Source organism: Chiloscyllium punctatum, chromosome 32 (assembly GCF_047496795.1).
Source record: "Chiloscyllium punctatum isolate Juve2018m chromosome 32, sChiPun1.3, whole genome shotgun sequence".
Lineage (NCBI taxonomy): Eukaryota > Metazoa > Chordata > Chondrichthyes > Orectolobiformes > Hemiscylliidae > Chiloscyllium > Chiloscyllium punctatum.
Window position 1 is genome coordinate 17,192,544 of NC_092770.1, and position 24,948 is coordinate 17,217,491.

Genomic DNA, 24,948 nt, shown 5'->3' on the forward strand with positions numbered 1-24,948 from the left:
GAAACCCTGCTGGAAAATCGGAAACTGAGTGAGAAGGGGCTGTCTAATTGGGAGAAGTGATGTGTGGGATCTATCCAGTTACATGCCTCTGAATTAGCCCTTTTGCCTTTCCTATTTTGACACAAATAGCACCCCTGGTGCCTCCAGATGCCTGTCTCAACACTGCTGCCCTATTGCTCCTGGCTCTGATTGTGACCCTTTGACTGACCGTGGAATCTAATGTGTCAGTGTTAGCCCCTGAAGTTGATCCAGGAGCCCCTCCCACTTTAGAACTCTATTTTTCTGGTTTCTTGGATTTGGTTGTGTCTGGAAATGAGATTGATAAAGGTAGCAGGACTCTTGGAAGTCTTCATTCAAACTGGTAAGTAGGAACAATGTACACGACAACACTTTGCAAAAGATCTCTGAAGAGAACCATCTGCTCTTACCATGTGATTTTACATCACTTCGCCTGATGACATGGATTCCCTTATTTATATATTTGCATGAACCCTTTTTACCACAGGAGCTATGCCCCTCAGATGGTTCCGTCAACCCCCCCGATCTATGCCCCACACACTATTCCATCAGCCCAACCCCCTCTGATCTATGCCCCATGGACTATTCCATCAGCCCATCCCCCTCTGATCTATGACCCTCAGATGATACAAGCTTCACAATTCTTTCTGTGTTAGGTAATTGCAAGGTGGCTGACTATCCACTAAATCTCTCACTGCTCCGGGTAAGAACAGAAGGTGCTGGAGAAACTCAGCAGTTCTGGCACCACCTGTGGCGAGAGAAACAGAGATTTCACGTGCTGCTGGACCTGTGCCTTACAACACACTTCACATTCAACAACCAAATATATGAACAAATCAACGGCACACCCATGGGCTCACCCATCTCTGGACTCATAGCAGAAGCGGTAATGCAAAGATTAGAACAAACAGTCTTACCACAAATTCAACCCAAACTCTGGGTCAGATATGTAGATGATACCTTTTGTAATCATTAAAAACACACAAATAGAGAACACACACCAGATCATCAACGTCACACTCACAGGAATCCAATTCACTAGAGAGGAAGAAAAGGACAACCAACTCCCATTCCTAGATGTGGATGGTACAGAGAACACCTAATGAAGAATTCACCACAAAGGTATACAGGAAAGTCACACACACAGACCAAGTCCTGAACTACGAAAGCAACCACCCCAACACACAAAAGAAGTTGCATCAAGACACTATTCAAAAGGGCCACAACACAGTGCAGTACATCAGAACTGCAAAAAGAGGAAGAAGAAGACCTATACAATGTATTCGCCAAAAAACGATACCCCCGCAATTTCATCAACAGATGCCTGAGGGAAAGACAACGGAACGAGGACATGCCACAACCCAAAGGACTAGCCACACTACCATACATCAAAAGCATTTCCGAACTGACAGCCAGACTACTGCGACCACTAGGACTCATAACAGCACACAAACCAACAGCCACTCTCCGACAACAACTCACCAGAACGAAGGACATACCCAGCATGAGCAAAACCAATGTAGTGTACAAAATCCCATGCAAGGACTGCACAAAGCACTACATAGGACAAACAGGAAGACAGCTAACGGTCCACATCCATGAACACCAACTAGCCACAAAACGACATTACCAGCTATCCTTAGTAACCACACACGCAGATGACAAACAACATGAATTCGACTGTGACAACACTACTATTATAGGACAAGCCAAACAGAGAACAGCCAGGGAATTCCTAGAGGCATGGCACTCATCCACAGATTCAATCAATAAGCACATCGACCTGGACCCAATATACCGGCCACTGCAGTGGACAGTTGGAACTGACAACCGGAAGCGGCAGATTCAAACCACTACAAATGCCGGAGGAAACATTACAGAAGCGCTTCACAGGAGGCTCCCAAGCACTGAGGATGTCACCTAGACAGGGGATGAAACGTCTGCAACACAAATTCCCAGCTCGGCGAACAGAACCACAACAAGAGGTGTGAATTTTAGGTTACATTCAATTGGCCATGATCTTATTCAAGGGTGGAGTAGATTCAAGGAGCTGACTGGTTTACCCCTGTTCTAATTTGTATGTCCGTACGTTGATAAAATGAAATCTTACTGAGGCATATATGATCCTGAGGGAAGGGGGTTTAACAGGATAGATGTTGAGAGGATGTTCACGCTTCATGGAATCTAGAAATTGGGGGCAGGGGAGGGGGAGAACTTTGGAATAAGGGGCTCCCATTTAAGACTCTCGTCCCTAGACCTGCAGCATCCTACCTTCTGTCCTCGCACTTATGCCCAGTCGCTAATCACATGAAGACACTTTCAGTGGTCCAACTCCCTAAACAACACATGACATCAATTCTCCTTTATCCTCTGCCCCACCTCACTGCCCTCCGTGGTTTTCCCATCTGCCCCTTCAGCTTCCTAACTGCTTCTTTGCCCCTGCTCCACCCCATGCTCCTAACCCTGCTCTCTGTTTTCTCGCTGTCCCACAGAAACTTCCCTGAGCTGATGTGATCAGATTTCTCAGCCCTGACATTCAAAACTATAAGATGTGAAGTGTTTCTGTTTCTCCTATTTCTATCGGGTTAATCTCTGTAGTCAGCTGTCACCTTGTTGTACTGTGTCCCGCACTTACTAATCTCAGCTAGATTGTGCAGTCCATTATCGAAAAAACCTTAAGCAAGGTCAGAACAACCTTTCTTAATGTGATAATCTACACAAACTCAACTCTCCTGCGCTCCCCAGCATTTGACCAGAGTGTTTGGTAAGAGTTTTGAGGTTGAAACTAAGTTGTGAAAATTCCAATGGGAACTTTGACAAAGGGAATTGAGAAATGGAGTTTGAGAATTTTGTATAATTCGGACTTTCCACTTGTTTGATATGTTTGATCCTTAGCTCACTGGATCTGACTGTGAGAATTCAGGGAAGTGGCCGGCTGTTCAACTTGATTTACACTTGTTTCATTTACAGCGAAGTTCAGAAATGATAACGCAGGTGAATTTATTGGTTATTTGCAGAAAAGCAGCAGAATACAGTGAAGAAATAAAACATCTTTATAATGAAATGGAGCAACAAATAAAAAGTGAAGAAGATAAAATGTTTCAGAAAGTAAGAACTTTTTATTAAAAATCGTGAAGTTTGAATGATTTCAAATACAGATTTATATATTAATTTCAAAAGGGTGTTATAGACATTCTAATTGATTTTATACATGGGGCTTGTCTCTCTTTCATTTGTCCAGAATTCAGATTCGAGGTCACGATGCCAAGAACTGGAATACGTGCTGAGTGTTAAAGAGCAACAGCAGGAGGAACTTATTCAAAAGCAAAACAGGGTAAACTGGGTGCAGTTTCTGATGTGACTGCAGTATAGCCTTGCTTTGATATTATATCTCCTTGTTCCACAGATCCCCCACCATCGTACTAAACCTCCTCTCTGTTGTCTTCACTCAATCTTTTCTCACGAAACCCATTGGATGTTAAGAGAACAAGGGATGATCTCATCGGATTGTACAAGATCCTGCCAGTCAGGGTGGGTGGTGAGGCGTTAGAAAGCTTGACAGGGTAGATGTTGAGAGGATTGTAGGATAATTAGATTAGATACCCTACAGTATGGAAACAGGTCCTATGGCCCAACAAGTCCACACTGACTCCTCCAAACAGCAACCCACCCAGACCCATTCCTCCATCTTATATTTACCTCTGACTAATGCACCTAACACTATTGGCAATTTAACATGGCCAATTCACCTGACCTGCACATCTTTGGACTGTGGGAGGAAGTCAGAGCACTCTGAGGAAACCCACGCAGACACAGGGAGAATGTGCAAACTCCACACAGAGTTTGGAGGTAGGAGGTAGGAATTGAACCTGGGTCCCTGGTACTGTGAGGCAACAGTGCTAACCACTGAGCCATCATGCCGCCCAACTAATCTGGAACTCGAGGGCACAGTTTAAAAATAGAGGGTTGGTCTCACTTTTAAGATAGAGATGAGGAGGAATTTCTTCTCTGAGAGTCATTAGTGTTAGGAATTCTCTTCCCCGGAGAGCAGTTGTTTAATATATTCAAGCAATTAGATACTTTTATGATTCACAAGGAAGTTGAGGGTTATTGGTGACAGGCAGGACAAAGACTCCATGGGGCAGTTTTGAGGGGCCGAATGGCCTGCTCATCCTCCAATTTCTTATGGTCTTAATTCTTATGAGCTTATAAAGTCCTTCATTATTATAAACACCTTTATCATGTCTGCTCCCAATCACTTAAACTGAAGGAAATATAATCAATATGTTAACTTTCTTCAAGACTTAACCCTTATAGCCTGGTAACGTTCCACTACCTCTTCCTGAAGGTGTGGTGCATAATCAAACACACTTATGAGAGATGCTGATATATAACTGAAGCATCCATCCATTATATTTGAAGATCCTTGAGGTTTAGACCAATATTTATTTTTCACCTTTTTGATTCCAATTTGTCCCACTAGTACTTGGTGCAATTTGTACGTGACCACTAAATTTCTCTTAACATCCACATTTGGTAGCTTCCCTCCAGTTTGAAAATCTTTCTTTGCAAGAGAATGGTGTTGACTTTTCCGAGATTGGATCTCACCACCTCCACCTCCACCTCCCCCCCCCACCCCCCCACCACCACACACACACACACACACACACATATACACACACACACAATTTACTACAGGGTGGTCCTTATCAGTGACACCATGAGAAAGTTCATTGAGGTTATTTAGATATGCTTGACCCTTAAGGAGTCCCTGCAGATTGCCTTTGATTGGCTAATATTTGTGTAATTGTTGTGGCACTCTCTCTCTATTGACAGGCTCTGGTTGCTTCCCCACAGCTGCCCAAAATGTACAGGCCTGCTGTTGCTGCAGGTCTCTCTTCCCACTGTTCTTAAACGTTGGGAACTTGTACAAATCACACTTATAAGAGACAGAGGATCCTGGCGCTGTCAGGATCTTATAGTATTGGATACAGCCTGGGACAGCTTGGGTAGATTCATTGCTACCAATCCTTCATTGGTCTAAACCCTTGATAATGTTTTATGCAGAAGATCGGCTTAATCTTGATGAAACAGGAAATATGTTTGTTACATAGTTCTTAATAACTCATTATTTTATATCGAAGATACACAATTATCTCTTGTGAGATGGCAGCCTCGACTTTAGTTGAAGAAAAGCAAAAATCTTCAGAGTTAATATCCATCACTACTTTAGCTACACAGTATTCCTCACAATGTTGGTAGATGCCTATTAACACGTACCTGCTGAAGGGCTTATGCCTGAAATGTTGATTCTCCTGTTCCTTGGGTGCTCCCTGACCTGCTGTGCTTTTCTAGCATCACACCTTTCCACTCTAGTCTCCAGCATCTGCAGTCCTCACTTTCTCTCTAGATGCCTATTATCATCCTGGTTTTTTGTTTATTCTTGGTTTAATACTTCACTTTGGACTTCAAAATTATAAATTACGAAGGAAGGAAGCAATAGTGAAATTTTCTTCAGAAGCTATTTTGGAGGGAGTTATAATAGTCTCAGATTAAATATGACAGAAACTAAATGACAGGAACATTGAATGGAAAAGGACAAACTATAATGAGTAGAGCAGAGTGGTAGTAAAGAGAGATCCATTGTTCAGATTTCTTAGTAGCTAAGTGTAATATATTAAAAATGCCATCTCTTATACATTCTTTTTAACTTGAAAGAAGTTCTTTTCTCTAGCCACAGTTAGGTGTACAGAACAACCTCAGTCGGCTGAACATCAATTATACGAATTTTGGATTGTCCGAACAAGATCTCAAGGTCCCATAAAAACATTATCCATTATCCAAACAATCAATTATCTGAACAATCAGTTATCCAAACAAAACACTCCCCGCCTGTCTCATTCAGATAATTGAGGTTGTTCTGTATTTTGTTTATTCAAACATATGAATGTATCTGTATCCACTCCAGCCTTTACCAGCAAAATCAAAATGCTTGATGAAAATGTTTAGCTTGGAAATTTGTTTTTACTTCAGTTGCTAAAATTTGAAGGTACAGGGACCTTTTGCTCCAGAGTAGTTCCTTGCTGTCACTGGGTCAAAAGCTTTGCATTCCCTTCCTAACAACCCCAAGGGTTTACCCTACACCCCAAGGCCTGCAGTAGTTCAGGAAGTCACCTCACCATCACCTTCTCAAGGGTAATTGGGTGTGCAATTAGTGTTGTCCCAGTCAGCAACACCCACATACTGGGAACAACTTGCAAAAAATATACTTATGATGTTCTCAGTTCTTTCCCAAGTCAATTTTTATTGAGTGTTTCTCAAGGAAAAGGTTAGTGCAAGAGGGAAAAATAAATTCCATTTGACTTCAAAGTATATTGAGCTGTGCCACAACATGCCCTGTCACTTGAACCTTGTAAAATTCATAGATGATCCTGTTCAAGTATAGACATATATTAAGTTAAAAATGTAATGTCGACCATGAGTGCACATGTTAGGCGGGAGGCTGAAATCTTTGGGGTTAGGTCTGTTTCATTGTGAGAAATGTTGTATATTCCAAATGAGAGCCTATGTCCCTTTATTTATCACAGTATTTATTCTTTGAGATTGTACTCGAGAACCAGGAGCAGGAGTAGGCTACTTGGCCTGTCATGTCTGCTCCCCCATTCAATAATAACATGGCTGACCTTTGCTTAAACCCAGCTCCGTTTACTCGCCCATTCACCATAACCCTTAATTCCTTTACTGTTCAAAAATCTATCTAACTTTGCCTTAAAAACATTCCATGAGGTAGCCTTAACTCCTTCACTAGGCAGGGAATCCCACAGATTCACAACCCTTTTGGTGAACAAGTTCTCCTCCTCAATTCAGTCCGAAATCTGCCCTCCCTGATTTTGAGGCTATATTCCCTTGTTCTAGTTTCACCTGCCAATGAAAGAAACCTCCATGATTCTGTCTTATCTATTCCCGTCATAATATTATATGTTTTTTAAATTCTTCTAAATTCCAATGAGTACAGTCCCAGTTTGCCCTATCGCTCCTCATAAAGCAACCCTCTCAATTCCAGAATCAACCTAGTGAACCTCTTTGCATCCCCTCCAGTGCCACTACATCTCTTCTCAAGTAAGGAGATCAAAACTGTACATAGTACTTGAGATGTGGCTGTACTAGCACCCACCCCATACAGCTGCAGGTCCACTTATAGCATACTAAAGAAATCAGTTAGCAGTTCACTTCAGTGTTCTGCAAACAAAGTTTTACTTTATTTTTTAGGCGTGCTTGATGTTAGTAAGGCTGGAGTTGCAGTGTGTGTGAAAGTAAGGCGGTATTAGATTAACCCTGGGCTCACATGTCAAGAGTCCAGCGAAAATGGCCACCTCAGTCTCATTATTTCTTCATGTGGACCCATCTCAGCTGGAGAGACGGTGTGTCGAGCTGCTGAGTGAGAAACAAGAGTCAAAGCTAGAGAACCAGAGGCTACGACAGATGAATGATGAGTTGGAGAAACATCTCCAGAAAGTGAATAATGACCTGCTGGGTGTTCACCGTCAAATGCAGGTACTGGAGGAAGAGACATCTCAACAGCACGAAGAAAGAGAAATGTAAGTTCCTGCAGCAATAACTACGAGGATCAGTCTTACACTGTAAAGTTAAAACGGAGGAACCTATGCTCCAGATAGTTAGAATTATGAATATTAACATGTGCTTTAATCATTCAGTTATTTGGTCACTGTGCAGTAAACACCATTTTTCAGTTTGTATTACCTTAATTATGCGATTCCATGGAACTCAACTGATTTAATATATTCTTTGTAGCTTTATATCCTAAGAGGTCCTTGTGCAAAATCCAATATTATCTTTTGAGAGAATATATCCTTCATTGTTATAGCAAGGTCAAGAAGTTCCAAACCCAGTTAAGAATGTAGATGCAGTTGAAGTAATTTTGGGAGGGTGTTACACACATTGCTATTTCACTGTCAAGCTCAGTCAAAAGTTTAATTTGATCTTTCTCAACTGCCCATCTTAGAGAGGCACTGCAAGTCTGGTTGTGAAAATGCTTAATGTTGGTTGATAAAGGACTTTTAATCATCATAGAATACCTCTGAAGAGTATACCACCCAGACCCATTCCCCTGCCCTATTACTCTACATTTCTCATGACTAATTTACCTAACCTACACATCCATGAACAGTATGGGCAATTTAGCATGGCCAGTTCACCTAACCTCCACATCATTGGATTGTGGGAGGAAACCGGAGTACCCGGAAGGGACGCACGCAGACACGGGGAGAATGTGCAAACTCCACACAGACAGTCACCTGAGGCTGGAATCAAACCCAGGTCGCTGGCGCTATGAGGCAGCAGTGCTAACCATTGAGCCACCTTGCTGCACTTTTATTCCATTCTTGCTTGATATAATTGATGGAGCTCTTTGAGGAATTGATCGATAAAATGTTGCAGATGATATTTATAGGGACTTCCAGAAGCTTTTAGCAGCTTGCCACTCAAGAGACGACTGGAAATGATCTAGGGACGAAGAGTAAGGTAAATGTTGCCATTGGAATAATAAGTAAATTGAAAACAAGGAAAGTAGAGTCAAAATTAAGGACAGCTTGTCCAAAAATGTAGAGGCATGTACTGATGTCTCACAAATTCTGGTTTCTCTCCATGCTTTAAAAATCAAAGGGAGAAATGTCCAGATAATATCAAAACAAGAGACAATGTAAATAATTCTAAGGACCAAAATTAGATATGGGGATTGTTCATAGGTTAGAAGAATGGCAAAATTATAGAATTCCTATAGTGTGGAAGCAGGCCATTCAACCCATTGAATCCACACCAACCCTTCAAAGAACATCACACCCAGACCCACTCCATCCATATAACCCTGTATTTCCCGTGGTTATTCCACCCTAGCCTATACGTCCCTGGACACTATAGGCATCTTTCCCTGGCCAATCCATCTGACCTGCACATCTTTGAACTATGGGAGGAAACCATGGCACCCAGGGGAAATCCACGTGGACACAGGGAGAATGTGTAAACTCCACATAGACAGTCACTCAAGGCTGGAATCGAACCCAGGTCTCTGGTGCTGTGGTAAGAACTACTGAGCCACTGTGCCACCCTGGCGGATGGAACTCAATATCAGTAAATGTTAGGTGATAAGTTTGGGGTGAAATATTAAATGCATGTGGGAAATGCAGAGAGATTTGGGGAACAAGTGCATCACTATTAAAAGCGATGTTTCAAGTGATTACGATGTTAAAAGCTTAATGGATTCCTGGGTTTAATGACAAGAGGTATAGAATTTAAAAGTCAAAATGTAATGTTGAATCTGTCTAAAACCTGAGTAAGACTGTATTTGGAGACCATATAGTCTTGGGTTCCACGCTGTTGGAAGGATGTTGGAGCAATGAAGTGGGAATAGTACAGGTTCTGTCACAAAGCAACACAATAACACTGAAATAAATAGGAAAACATAAGTGGAGGTTTCAACAAAGGAGATAGTGGTAGAAATATGTCCAGTTCTGAATGGATAGGACAGGATAAATGTAAACCAGGGATTTGAATGTTTTAGTGGTTAATGCATCTAAAACAAAACAAAGTGAGGATAGGCTGAAGTGTAAGGTCTCGGACAGAGCTTTGTGATGTTATGGACCAGGCCAAAGCCCCTCAAAACATTTCAAGTAAATAGCCTGGATCCTAACTTTGCTGGTTGTTTTACGCAGGTGTACAGTGGATATTCCAAGAGGGATGCAGCTGGTCAAACTACTTAGTTTTATCAAATCAGAATTTATTTGCAAGATTACCAAATGAAACACAAACAAAAGAGAACAGAGTATTGAATAACTTAGCCTATCCAAACTTAATGATGCTGTTCCAAACACTTGCAACGATCCCCATAAACACCCCTTGGCAAAAAAGGGTAAAATCAAACACAGGATTTTGCAGGAGAGAGAGAGAGAGAGACAGAGAGAGATGGCAGAGAGATTCTGCATGGAACAACACCTTGCATTTAGCTGTTTCTTTGACCAGCAGCCTCAAAGAACTGACTGCTTTCTCTGAACAGACACACTGCTAAAGCCCAAACCAAACCAGAGAAAAGCTGAGCTGGGAGAAATGGCCTCTCCCCCTTCATTGTACAAGTTTTTTTTAAAACTTGAAAGCATTTTTCCTAAGGCAGTATCTGTTAGCTATAATCAAATTGACCCTAAAACCCATCCAAGCCAGATGTCTCGGCAACTCTGCCTTGTTCAACACTTTTGAAAAAACCAAGGACAACATAACTTTGTTAAAGGAGCAGCATCATCACGAGAATTTGTTTTTGGCTTATCTTTTACTTATTGTTTATTAAAGGAATCCCAAATGAGCAAACAATGTATTGTGCACAAATCCTTTCCTTGCTAGTTAGTTTAATTACAGAATGTGCCGTTACACATCTCAACCTGCTACCTACAAACCAACAGCCCTTCTCTATTTGTGTTCAAGATAATTAATCAGTCAAGACCCTGTTTATTCTTAACTAATAATACATATGACATTGACATTGTTCAATGGCTTACGACAGTATTTTGATCAAGTGGATTGCACATGCTGAAAGAAGAGAGAGAATGTGACAGTGGTTCAGTAAATCTGGGCCATAATTCCTTCCTTTAGCTTTCCTTTCATATACTTGATCTGAATGTCAAGATGATGATTCCCCACTTAATTTTCAAATTTCCCCTTCATAGACTGAGCAGTGCAGGCAGCAGGAACATAAAGGTTTCTCCAGTGCGTCAGTGTTCCTGGTGTTAACCTGAACTATACAAGTGAACTCCTAGTTTTAATTGTCTCTGTCCAGAAAATGTTGGAAGTGTAGTGGAGGTCCTTCAGCTTCAGTACCTCTTTTCGAATTGTATCCTTTATTTGGTATTGTCTCTCCTCATCATTCTAGCAAAATGTAGGACTTCTTGCACATCACTGCATTAAATGTCATCTACCACATGTCCAACCTTCTCATCAGTCTGTCTCTGACTTATTGAATCCTTTCATTGTCCTCCTTGCTGCTTAAAGTACCTCCAACATTGTGTCACCCACAGGTTTTGAAACCATGATCTATCCACCAAAGCCTAAATTGTTAATGTGTGTCCAGTAAGGCTGCTGACCCTGAGAGAAACCTCACTTCCTTCAATCAGAAAATCAATCACCACACTGTTTCCTATAGCTCAGCCAAACTCACTGATACAATAATAAGGTGCTATACACAAACAAATTTCAAATGTGAATTGTTTAAAAAGATATTAGTTAAATGGTAAAACAGATCAGTCTCTAGGTTCCACGAGAGATAGCTGGCGGAACCTAATTCCTGTTTGTTAGGATCATACTGGTGATTGGTAGCGAAGCAGTTTTAGATTAGATTACTTACAGTGTGGAAACAGGCCCTTCAACTCAACAAGTCCACACCAACCCATTGAAGTGCAACCCACCCAGACCCATTCCCCTACATTTACCCCTTCACCTAACACTATGGGCAATTTAGCATGGCCAATTCACCTAACCTGTACATTTTTGGATTGTGAGAGGAAACCGGAGCACCCGGAGGAAACCCACACAGACACGGGGAGAATGTACAAATCCACACAGAGAGTTGCCTGAGGCGGGAATTGAACTTGGGTCTCTAGCAGTGTGAAGCAGCTGTGTTAACCACTGTGCCACCGTGCTGCCCACAGTTGATTTCAAGATTCTGAAAGTTAGCTCACAAATTTGCCTTGTTTCTTTTGTGATGATTTGCTGCCCTGCTTGACACAGTACTCAGAGCAAGAGACAGCCTTTCTTTACCTGCAATGCATGTAAACGTAATGGCTGGCCTAAAGCTGTGACCTTCACAGTACATCAGTGTGCACTAACACATCAGCCCAACAATATATTGAGATGAGGGCTAGGGATTTTTCAATTGTTGCGTATTCTTGAGTAAACCTGAGAGGGTAAAACACAAATAAAAACAAAGTATTGGAGACCTGAAATCAAAGCCATATTGACCTTGAAATGGTAACTCTGTTTCACTCTCCACAAATGTTGCCAGACCTGCTGAGTAGTGCCAGCACTTTGTGTTTTTATGTTAGAGCGTTTTGGCTCAAGTCCACAGTCTGGGATATAACAGTCAGTTTTTGTCTTCAATCCCTTTGTTTTAAGTGTCATTATTTGAAGTTTCGTTCACATTGTGCAGGTCTGACATTGCACGGGTTCACACTGTGGCCTTTGGTGCTCAGTCAATTCCATTTTCAGGATTCACATTATCACCCATTCTTATTTTGAGAGTCTTCTTTAAAATAACACATGTTTTGTTTAAAAGTACGATATGTCCATCAGTAATTTGGGGTTATGATCTGTTGTCAGGAGTATTGAAAGATTCTGGCCAATGACTTTATCATTTTCAGCAATACTTTCTTCAATATCCTCATCTAGTCCTGGTGTTTTTTGATTGAAAATAAAGAATGGAAGGCTGCAATTTTAAATTGAAGAAGAGGTAAAACACCTATTGAGATGTAATTTAGTATTTGAAGCTGTTTATTAATATAGCTGAATGATGTATTTTCCTCAGGGAGCTATATCGAGTGACTGAGGGTCTGGAGAGAGAGAAGTTGAGCCTCTGTAAACAGTTAGATCTCCTCAGGTAAGAAATCGATACTGACTCCAATATTAAACCGTGATCATAAATTGTAGTTTATAAAGTCTTGAGACCACAGGGTGAAAATCAACAATTTACGGGAAGCTGCCTAACTATTTGTAACTTGGCCACAAGAGGTTTGAGTGCTGTGTAAAGGATAAGATATATATAGTTTTTAATTAATACTGTGATACAGTAGTTGTTTAGAAGTATTGTTATTGCTGAGAAAAGGCACATTTTGTCAAAGCCTTCCACTCATAAGGATGATTCGCAAGAATGCCAAAGTGAAAGCAGAACAACCTTTTTAAAGTGTAGAAGAGGAGAGTGTTGATTGGTTGGCAAATGGACTCTGATTGGTAGATATGTATTTTCCATGGCAATGGCACTCATTTTAAAATTTGTTTTGCATGCAACTGCAGCTCTGAAATGTAGTCTCCATAAACTAAATCAAAGACCTGTGGATGCTGAAGATCTGAAACAAAAAAGGGAATCGCTGCAGAAACTCAACAGGTCTGGCATCATCTGTGGAGAGAAAGCACAGTTTATGCTTTGAATCCAGTGACTTTGAACTGATGCTGCTAGACCTGTGTATACGTGTAGTGACATGTTAGGTGTAGCAATCCAATTTGAGGTCCTTTCAATCTCTCAATCTCTCACTATTCTGGTTCCAACATTGGAGAAACCTTAATACTTACAGACAGGCAATTCTTTCACACATTACTTTGTCATATTATTGGTCATGTTAATGTCAGTGGTGCCAATTTTCCACTTAGACTCATTCTTGTTTAACATCTATTGTGATGTATTGAAACTACTATTTTTGTGTGCATCGAAGATGAAAACACAAATCTTAAAAGGGCTTGGTGGAACCACCTATGACTGGACAAAACACAAAAAAAGAAGCTGTGGCAGTTGTTAATCTGTGGAACTCAGAAATGTCCACAAAACATCTGCAAGCAGCAGTTGAAGCATCTAAGCATTTGCTAGAATCATCTAAAATATCAATCCATTTGTGTAATTTGGGTAATGAACAGAGTCAAGAAATGTGCAAGATGTCACCACATGTAAACCTAATTAATTTACAGGATATATGACAACAAATGGTTGGGAATCACAATGTATTTATTCCCATAAGTACAGTTCAAGTTTCAGATTGAATATTGGATTTGTCCTCATAGCTTTGAGTAACATTTTGTTTCTTGGACTTACATGCAACTATTCTGCAGGGAAATGAATAAACATCTTCAAGAGGAACGGGATATGTCCCTGATGGGTTTTCAGGTGAGTCATTGACTGAAATCTAATACGGATCTGAGTGGCCTAGACTATGGCAGGATTTGTGACAGAAACAGGCAAGAAGTGTAGGGAGGCCTATCTTCATGTTACTGCTTCTTCTGTGCATCTGCTGAGTAGCAAGGTGAGTTGCCCATTAAGAAGGATTGTAAATTGTTAAATGCCTCAATGACAGCACAACTGACCTCATTAATAATCTGCTTCCGACTGTACCAAATGCACTGCGCAAGCTAGACATGACGAGTTCTCAACATGCAAGTGAGAGCAGGCTCCTGGCGGCTTTAGCTTGCTCCTTGCTTGATTCTTCCTGTGGGACACTGGGCACCAATGTTACCTGAAAGGAGTACTCAAACCTTTCACCCCGTGTGACAGATAAATGACAGGGAGCTGACTCACACTTTAATTAAACAAACCCTTCTTTAACTCTTTAAGTTCCAATACTCAATGTAAAACTTACATTCGTTGCAACTTTTACTTCTTACTTGGTCTAACTTAATTTCAATTCTAACTCACTTCATTTAACCTCACTTTACCTTTAACTTAATTCACATATAACTCTAACTCTGTAAGTTTGGCTTAAAACAATACAACCCCAATTCGAATGAAGTGGCCAACTTTGCTCTTAGTGTAGATCTTGCCTCAATTCTATGTCCCCTCTGAAGATAACTTCAGGGCGCTTAATTACAAAAGTTGATCTTGAGATCTCAAGTCACAACATATCCTGGTCGCAGTTTTAACTGAGGTCAGAGTGCAAACTAGCTTGACCAATATTCCCAGCATGCTTAATTGTAGCTCTTAGTCAGTCACATAACCATTTCTGCTGCTGACCGCATGACACCAATAGAAGGGCTTTTGCCCGAAACGTCGATTTCGAAGCTACTTGGATGCTGCCTGAACTGCTGTGCTCTTCCAGCACCACTAATCCAGAATCTGGTTTCCAGCATCTGCAGTCATTGTTTTTACCAATATCTCAGGTCCGCTCTATAGGCACGGCCACATGCAGCCCCTGTCCATAGATGTTTGCATCTTACATGTACCAACCTCTAAAAACCCTCATGGCACATCTCCATTGCATGTTCTACACTTCAGTGCTTCACCTTAGCAACTATCATTGTAATGTTGCGGCAAGGACACTGTGCATCAGGTACACACACCCAACTCATGGCTACCTCTGGCCAATTTGCTTGTACCCTTAGCATTCGCTCACACTGAGCCTACATCCCTACCTTGCCTTGCCTTTCTTCTGCTTCACCCCCTTAGCCAGAGCTACTAAGCTCACAGACTGCTGTATTTAATACATACACAAAATCCGGAAACTTGTCATGGTTGCCAGCAGTCAAAGGAGATAGTTTCAAGGGCTTGAAACTGTCAGTCAGCCACTGGGGACAACGTAGACAGAATGCCTTCCACTTGAAATGTAAAGAGCTAAATGTCAGGGGGAACCTTACCCACCATGACTCCTTCTGTCTTATTAGGGGCTGCTTTCCTCCTGGAATGGGAGCAAGGCAGATGTTAAAGGAGATGAGGGTAGTGGTACACCTGTTAGTTTTGGTGCAGATGGGGATGTGTCCCGAGTGAGAGTACGCAGCACCGAGGACATGCAGGGTTAGTGGTATCAGGGTGTTGGGATGCGTGACAGTGAGTGAGGGAAGATGTTGTGAGCAATAGTGAGAGAAATGCGTTTTTGGTGGGGGGGTGGTTACAATAGCAGAGGTAGAATGAGTGCGAGGGAGCAGAGAGAAGACTTACGGTGGTGGATTGGAGGAGATCATACACCTTCTTCCTCCAGTGCTGGTGTTCTTCCAGACCTCAATGGTCTGGGTGGCACCCTCGGACCAGGCTGGCACGGTCTGATGTTTTGGCCTCCACTGCTGGCTTCAGGGGGAATGAGGAATCCCTCCCCATGCACCATTACCCTGTCCAGCTGAGGGTCAGGTTCCTGCCCGTAATGTGGGGCAGCGATATGCCCTGTCAGCCATGTCTGGTGAAAAAGGCAGGATCCATGGATAATGGCATTTTAAAGATGGTACCAGTGCCTGGGATGCCAGTCAATTCTGGGATATCTCCGCAGTGACAGGTTGTTCTGGGAAGAGCATGTGAGTTGATGGAGGTAAAACCAGCCAACAGGTATGATTGAATTGAATTGAATTGAATTTATTGTCACGTGTACCGAGGCACAGTGAAGAGCTTTGTCTTGTGAGCAATACAGGCAGATCACAGAATTAAGTAGCATAGATAGTAAATAATAGGTAAACAGCGGTAAAAACAAAAACACAGGTACAGGCAAATGCTAGGAGTTTGTGAGTCCATTCAATATTCTAACAACAGTAGGTTAGAAACTGTTTTGAAACCGGCTGGTGTGTGTGTTCAGGCTTCTGTACCTTCTCCCTGATGGTAAGGGTTGTAGAAAAACATTGCCAGGGTGGGATGGATCTTTGAGAAAGCTGGCGGCCTTTCCTTGACAGCGGGCCTGATAGATGGATTCTATAGATGGGAGGTTGGCCTTTGTGATTGTCCACCACTCTCTGTAACCATCTCCGATCTTGAATTGTACAGTTGCCAAACCAGGGAGTGATACATCCAGACAGAATGCTCTTGATGGCGCACCTATAAAAGTTGGCAAGGATCTTCGCTGTCATGCCAAATTTCCTCAGCTGCCTGAGGAAGAAGAGACATTGTTGGGCCTTTGTAACCAATGTGTCCACATGAAGAGTCCAAGAAAGGCTGGATGTGGATGATCACCCCCAGGAGCTTGACACTCTCCACTCGTTCGACCTCTATGCTGTTCATGTGTAGGGGGGCATGAATAACATCCCGCTGAAAGTTGATAATGATAGGGGCAGACAGGAGGTTAATAAGAAAAATTTGGTAAAAGAAAGCTCACCAAAAAGCCTTCCAAAAAACCCAATGCAACTGTCACTTAGCCAATAAATTGGTAAGATTCAGCCCATTGTCTTTTTCCTTTCAGTGTCCTTTACTGTTGTGGTTCTGTTCGCTGAGCTGGGAATTTGTGTTGCAGACGTTTCATCCCCTGTCTAGGTGACATCCTCAGTGCTTGGGACCCTCCTGTGAAGCGCTTCTGTGATGTTTCCTCCGGCATTTGTAGTGGTTTTTCTCTGCCCCTTCCGGTTGTCAGTTCCAGCTGTCCGCTGCAGTGGTCGGTATATTGGGTCCAGGTTGATGTGCTTGTTGATAGAATCTGTGGATGAGTGCCATGCCCCTAGGAATTCCCTGGCTGTTCTCTGTTTGGCTTGTCCTATAATAGTAGTGTTGTCCCAGTCGAACTCATGTTGCTTGTCATCTGCGTGTGTGGCTACTAAGGATAGCTGGTCATGTCGTTTCGTGGCGAATTGGTGTTCATGGATGCAGATCCATTGAGCAAAACCAATGTAGTGAACAAAGTCCCATGCAAGGACTGCACAAAACACTGCATAGGACAAACAGGAAGACAGCTAACGATCCGCATCCATGAACACCAACTAGCCACGAAACGACACCACCAGCTATCCTTAGCAGCCACACACGCAGATGACAAGCAACATGAATTCGACTGGGACAACACTACTATTATAGGACAAGCCAAACAGAGAACAGCCAGGGAATTCCTAGAGGCATGGCACTCATCCACAGATTCAATCAATAAGCACATCAACCTGGACCCAATATACCGGCCACTGCAATGAACAGCTGGAACTGACAACCAGAAGCGGCAGAGACAAACCACTACAAATGCCAGAGGAAACATCACAGAAGTGCTTCACAGGAGGCTCCCAAGCACTGAGGATGTCACCTAGACAGGGGACGAAACGTTTGCAACACAAATTCCCAGCTCGGTGAACAGAACCACAACAACGAGCACCCGAGCTACAAATCTTCTCACAAACAATATCTTTCACATATAGACATGGTAAGTGTCTTCTCAGATAAATTGCTGCAAGGTTGTAACCCTTTAAAAATGTTTCTTGGGGATCACATGTCCATGAGATGATTCACCTCTTTATCATTTCACAGAAACCTTCCATCCGTGGCTCTTCCGCCTTCTGGAATCAAAGGGTATCTGTCATCACTGATCCACATACAGATCCCAGGCTGTTCTGCAACAGGTAATACTGTTATACTGTCAGCTCACTGTCCTGTTCAACACTCCAGCTTACCGCACGAGCCTGTTGATATGGCAAAACATTAAATATCAAACAGAATCACAGAACTGTCACAGCCCAGAAGGGATCCATTCGGTCCGTTATATCTCTGCTAGCTTTCCCATTGAGCGTGTCACCTTGTGCCATTCTCCTGCAATTTTCCTCCATCATCCTGCACATTGTGGCCTTTCACAGAACAATCTAGCTCCCATTTTGTGTGCCTCAACTGAGCAGTCTTTCAGGCACTGCATTCCAGAGTGGGGCCAATCACAGTGTCAAAAAGATTTCCCTCCAATCACTTTTTTGCCAACCATATCAATTTTGTGCCTTCTTGTTCTCGATGCTTTTACCAATGATAATTTTTTTTCCCCTATTCACTGTGTCAGGACTTCACACGATTTTGAATACTTTGACCAGCCTTTTCTTCTGTGGGCAGAGCAGTTTGAATTTCTCCAACCTATTGACATAAATGTAACTCCCCATCACCAGAACTATTCTCATGAATCTTTACTGCCCTCTCCCCAGTGCCTTCACATCCTTCCTTCACACAGAGTCATAGAGATGTACAGCACGGAAACAGACCCTTCGGTCCAACTCGTCCATGCTGAGCAGATATCCCAACCTAATCTAGTCCCACCTGCCAGCACCTGGTCCATATCCCTCCAAACCCTTCCTATTCATATATCCATCCAGGTGCCTTTTAAATGCTGCAATTGTACGAGCCTCCACCACTTCCTCTGGCAGGTCATTCCATACATGTACCACCTTCAGTGTAAAAAAGTTGCCCCTTAGGTCTCTTCTATATCTTTCCCCTCTCACCCTAAACCTAGGCCCTCTAGTTCTGGATTCCCCCACCCCAGGGAAAAAACTTTGTCAACTTATCCTATCCATGCCCCTCATCATTTTATAAACTTCTGTAAGGTCACCCTTACACTCCAGGGAAAACAGCCCCAGCCTATTCAGCCTCTCCCTGTAGCTCAAATCCTCCAACCCTGGCAACATCCTTGTAAATCTTTTCTGAACCCTTTCAAGTTTCACAGCATCTTTCTGATAGGAAGGAGACCAGATTTGCACACAATATTCCAACAGTGGCCCGACCAATGTCCATCTGGTTGCTCGAACTCGACCCACTGCTCCAGAGATCAAATCCAGTTATGGGGGGGGGGATTGTTTCTTATCAAGGGAAGCTGAGTAGGTTAGTCCTGTACTCATTGGAGTTTAGAAAAATCAGAGGAGATCTTATTGAAACATATAAGATTCTTTGGGGGCTTGACATGTTGTTTCCTCTTTCAGGAGGGTCTAGGACCAGACAGCGTAATCTCAGAATGACAGGTCTCCTTTTTAAGACAGAGATGAGGATGATTTTGTTTCTTTCCAAGGAGTGTGAATCTGTAGAATTCTTTATCACAGAGAGCTGTGGACATTGGTTCATTAAATACATTCAAGGCTGAGATCGACTTTTTTTTAATCAATAAGGAAACCAAGGGTTATTGAGGAAAAGGCTGGAAAGTAGACTTCAGGATTATCAGATCAGTCATTGAATGGTAGGATAGACTGGGCTGAATGCCCTATTTCTGTTCATGTGGCCTAAGTTAAAAGTTACATGCTGCATGTTTAAAGATGCTGGAAGTTAAAGAGGAAAGGTTTATTGGGGCAACGTTCTTTCTGATTGCCCTTTGCTATGCACAGCCTGTTTGTGGCATTGCGAGGTCCCTTTAAGATTGCACAGAGCACCTTAAAGAGACCACTACTTGTGCGCAGCTCATTTGTTTTCTGCACAGCTCGTCCCCAACAGACACAGCTCTAAGGGAACCTTGCCTGGGCTATGGAAACTGTTCCACTGGTTTCAGAGTCCAGGTACCAATCACCTGAGAAACATTTGAACTATAATTGTCAGCATCCTTGAAAAAGTTTTGAACAACTTCACACTTATAAATGTGGCAGCTTGCTGTCCCTCATGGATATTTGGCAGGATGATGCTCACTGGTGTTGGGCCTTGTGACCTTTCACACACGATTCAACTGCCAACTGAAGCTTGAGCTTTATAAATAACTTCTTTTAGTTTTGCTGAAGCAGTCGCATTTTGTCAAAGCTTTACACCTTGCACTTATCAGGACCATTTGCAAGAGTACCAATTCAAGGAGGAAAAGTGTATACTGTTTGAGAAGAGACTGTTGATTGTTTAGCAAATAGACTTTGATTGGTAGAGATGTTGCCATGGGGAATGCATCAGTTAATCATAAGACATTGGGCATAGTTTAGTTTTATTTAGATAAGTGTGAGGTGTGCGTTTTGGTAAGGCAAACCAAGGCAGGACTTATACAGTTAATGGTCAAGCATTGGAGAGTGTTGCCAAACAAAGGTACACAGCTCCGTGACAGTGGAATCACATGGAGACAGAGTGGTGAAGAAGATATTTGGCATGCTTGCCTTCATTGCTCAGAATGTTAGGACTTCATGTTGTGCCTGGACAGGACATTGGTGAGGCCATTTATAGAATCCTGAATACAATTTTGGTCGCCCTTCTATAGGAAGGATATTGTTAACCTTGAGAGGGCACAGAAAAGATTTACAAGGATGTTGCTTGGGTTGAAGGATTTGAGCTATAGGAAAAGGCTGAACAGGCTGGGGCTGCTTTACTTGAAGTGTCGGAGACTGAGGGGTGACCTTATAGAGGTTTATAAAATCATGAGGGACATAGATAGGGTAAATAGACAAGGCCTTTTCCCTGGGGTTGGGGAGTCCAGAACTAGAGGGCATAGTTTTAAGGTGAGAAGGGGAAAGATTTAAAAGGGACCTAAGGGGCAACTTTTAATGCAGTGGGTAGTGCGTGTATGGAATGAGTTGCCAGAGGAAGTGGTGGAGGCTGGTACAATTATAACATTTAAAAGGCATCTGGATGGGTATATGAATAGGAAGGGTTTAGAGGGATATGGGCCAAGTGCTGGAACATGAGACTAAGTCAGATTTGGATGTTTGGTTGGCTTTTATGTGTTGAACTGAAGGGTTTGCTTCCATGCTGTAAAACTCTATGATTCTATAAGGCATAGGTCAGAGAATTGAGGCAAAACTGAGTCTCTTACTAATTGGAATAGAAGGGAACCCAATTTCTGTTTGCAACATTATCTTATTCTTAACTGTTTTTAGGAATGGTGATGACCAGGAAGAACATAGTAATTCCAAGATACTCTCGAAGAATGTGGGACATGGGCATGGACACAGCCTCATTGGGAAAGAAACTGACAAGGAATCCAAATCCAAAACCAGTGAGAGACTCTACTTGCAGAGAATTATTTCCATTGAAGAAGATCCATTGCCCCAGTTCCTTGAAATGCATTCTGCAACCCAGTTAAATGACTGGACCGAGGTGGAAGAGGAGATGGAGAATGAGCAGGAGGAAGAGCTGGTGCAGGAAAGGAATAGTCCACAGAATGGAAAAGTCCTTTCACTTCCAAGAACGCAGCCTGCTGGTGAAGAAGCTTCGATGCCGGTGAGTGGGAAACTTCCAGTGTCTCACCACGGATTAAAGACAGCAGTGACCATTAGACTAGAAAACCTCATTTGTTCAAAGTCAGTATATAAATCACACTATCGGGCCATTGCACATGTCCATTTGCACATGTGTGGTTCTGAAACGGCCATTTTCTACAGCACATCCTCCAGTTTGTTTTCCACGTCCTGTCAGAATTAGCTTTTTTTGAATATTTAGCAACTTACCATGGCAAATTCAATTGCATTTGCATGACACCTTTGACAAAGTAAAACATGACAATGTGTTTCCCGAAAGAGATACTTGACCCTGACATAGGTAAAGGGATGTTAATGCAGGGACCAAATGTTTAAATGAAAAGGTCTTGAGAAGATCAGAGAGCTGAAGAGAATTAAGGACAGAATTCCAGAGCTCAGGACCCAGGCAGCTATAGGCACAGACCTCCAGTGTTGGAGTGATTAAAACTCTGGACACTTGAGCTGTCAGAGTTGGAGATGTGTAGATATCTCAGAGTGTGTTGTGAAATTGAGGAGATTCTGATATGATTCTCAAAGCCATACCGAGTTTCCTATGATTATATTTAGTTTCTGAATTACCACCACAGTCAGGCCCAGTGGGAATTGATCATTGTTCTGATGTTTTATTGCACTTTGTATACCTAAGTACTGTAGCTCCTCATTCAGAAAGGCTGTACACTGAGTTTTGCCTTCTATGTTTTTCTTAATATTGAGTCACAATAAAAATTGAGAAGGTTGCGCGGCTGCAGGCTAAATGTTCAATGTTCCTAATCTACGTGAAGGGCATGAAGTTGAATTTCCAGACTTGAAGCAGGAGAATCTTGTGTGAATTTAGCATTTTCTCTGGACTCTGTTTACACTGATTTGTGCTCACTTTCCATGTCCGGGTTACTCTCACGATGTTGACAGCAAGTTCCATCTTTTCACATCGGGAAAGGGGTGTTACATTTGGGTTTCATCTCCAGCATCATCCTGAACAGAACAGTCAATGTTGTGCTTACATCTATATGAACAAATGTGCATGGGGAATGTACACACAGGTGACCTGCACACCACAGTAATTTGCCCACTTCAGGTGAACACACACACCACATTTGTAGTTAAACTGCTTTATTGACTATTTATAATATTTTTCATGCTTTTTCTAAACAGTTTGAGATTAAGACCCTGTTGCAGAATCTTGCCAATCCAACACTTCCAGATTTTTTCAGTATTGCCATCCTTGACTCAGATTCAGTGTGTCCCCAAACCTGTTTCCACCATTTCGAAACTTGAACATGCCCAGGATGCAGAGTTAAGAGCTGTTGGTGCTGGTGGTGGTGGTCTGGGAGAAGGAGACCCCCAGGAGAAAGGTTGGGGTTTGTGATAGTGGAGACCTGTCTGTGAAAGTGGAAACACAGCTATTATAACTTAGTCAGAGTTCAATAATGACTATTGCTGCCTTGGAACCCTAAATCTAAAGATTCAGTTCATACAGGGTCCTGACCTCCCCCCCAACATTGAGAGACCCTGCTTTAATCTTTCAGCTCCTGTTCCTTGCAGACTTGTGTCTTTGTGTATTGTTTCAGATCTGCATCTGTCTGCTTTGCCTATGGGATGTGATTGATTTTTTAAAATTTAGATCCTGCTCCATGTCGTGTATTTAACATTTTTGTTTAAACAGGCAGTAACAGTGAATTTAGCCAACTCACCACACTTAATTCCTCTAACTTTTCACTTATATTTTGTTGGGATATGGGCATTGCTGGCAAGCTCAGCGCATTTGTTGCCAATCTCTAACACCCTTGAACTGATTTTGGAACTGGTTAGCCCATTTCAGAGAGATACCGCATTTCTGTGGGGTCTGGTCCCTTATCCTAGGGATTCATTCAATGTTGGGACTGGAACTTACTTTCACTCACTAACTGTGCCCTGACAAGTGTTGCATGTCATGAACCTGCTGAAAGCTAAAGTATAAGGTAATAAGTTTGATGTCTTTTCAAAGCATTTGAAATAAAACAAATTATATTCTTTTCAGGTCAACGAATCACACTCCAATCCTGACCGTTTATTTAAAATCATTTTTATTGGCAATTCCAGTGTGGGGAAAAGTTCTGTTTTAAGAAGGTTTTGTGGCGAGGGTTTTAACCCTGGAATGTGTGCTACCGTCGGTAGGTGAGCTGATGTCAACTTTTGTAATTTGTGGGATTTGTTTTCACTACATAGAATTAACATAGAGTCATAGAGGTGTACAGCATGAAACAGACCCTTCGGTCCAACCCGTCCATATCGACCAGATATCCCAAACCAATCTAGTCCCACCTGCCAGCACCCGGCCCACATCCCTCCAAACCCTTCCTATTCATATACCCATCTAGATGCCAACTAAATATTGCAATCATACCAGCATCCACCATTTCCTCTGGCAGCTCATCCACACACATACCAATCTCTGCGTGAAAAAGTTGCCCCTTAGGTCTCTTTTATATCTTTCCCTTCTCACCCTAAACCTATGCCCTCTAGTTATGGACTTCCCCACCCCAGGGAAGAGAATTTGTCTATTTATTCTATCCATGCCCCTCATGATGTTCCAGGAAAAACATAGCCCTAGCCCATTCAACCTCTCCCTATAGCTCAAATCCTCCAACCCTGGCAACCCTTTCAAGTTTCACAATATCCCTCCGACAGATTTGCATGCAATATTCCAAAAGCGGCCTAACCAATGTCTTACTGGGTGATTTCATTCAATGGCATAGCAGACTCAATTGGGCAATGGACTGACTTTTTATCCTATATCTCATGGTCTATGTTGGTTGAAAAGTTCTTGGTGCTACAACTGTGAACAGGACTTTGGGTTAAGATCTCAATGTCAGAGTCAAAATGGAGTCTTGACCTCGCACTATGTAAGGAACCACCCAACTGTGAATTTCCCGGAGTTGGTCAATGGAATGGCTCATTGTCCAATTAATAATGGCAGAGCTAATATGAGGTCCCCATCTTGGAAAAAGTCACTTTGAGGATCTCCCTCCCCTGTTTGAAAGATTATCACTGACAAGAAAAGGTCACGTACAGTATCCAGGTCACTGGTGTGGAGGAGGGAGACTCTCTTCAGGAAAACCTACCATTGTACCTGACTCCAGGTAGACAGGAGAAGCTGAGAATTTGCTTGTAGCTGTAGACCCATCACCTGTTGTACTTCAGGGTTTTATAGCCATGACTCTACAAAACCTATTAGGGTTCTCATTGAGACATGTAACAATAACATTGTTTACTGCATGATATCTCAGACTTATATATACACTCTAGTTTATCTTTTTAGATTACTATTTTGTTGTATACAAAGCAACTGGCTGATTAACAACCAAT

The 24,948-nt window shown here is 42.3% G+C and overlaps 1 protein-coding gene across 1 annotated transcript in view; it reads left to right on the plus strand.

Moving 5' to 3' along the window:
• Nucleotides 1-24,948, plus strand: part of LOC140457930 (EF-hand calcium-binding domain-containing protein 4B-like) — a 100,601-nt gene that overhangs the window by 53,615 nt on the left and 22,038 nt on the right. The window contains exons 6-13 of the mRNA XM_072551767.1: nt 3,036-3,126; nt 3,260-3,352; nt 7,429-7,616; nt 12,599-12,670; nt 13,891-13,945; nt 17,969-18,060; nt 21,244-21,586; nt 23,621-23,753. Of these exons, the coding sequence (XP_072407868.1) occupies nt 3,036-3,126; nt 3,260-3,352; nt 7,429-7,616; nt 12,599-12,670; nt 13,891-13,945; nt 17,969-18,060; nt 21,244-21,586; nt 23,621-23,753 (1,067 nt within the window). The remainder of the gene's footprint in view (nt 1-3,035; nt 3,127-3,259; nt 3,353-7,428; nt 7,617-12,598; nt 12,671-13,890; nt 13,946-17,968; nt 18,061-21,243; nt 21,587-23,620; nt 23,754-24,948) is intronic.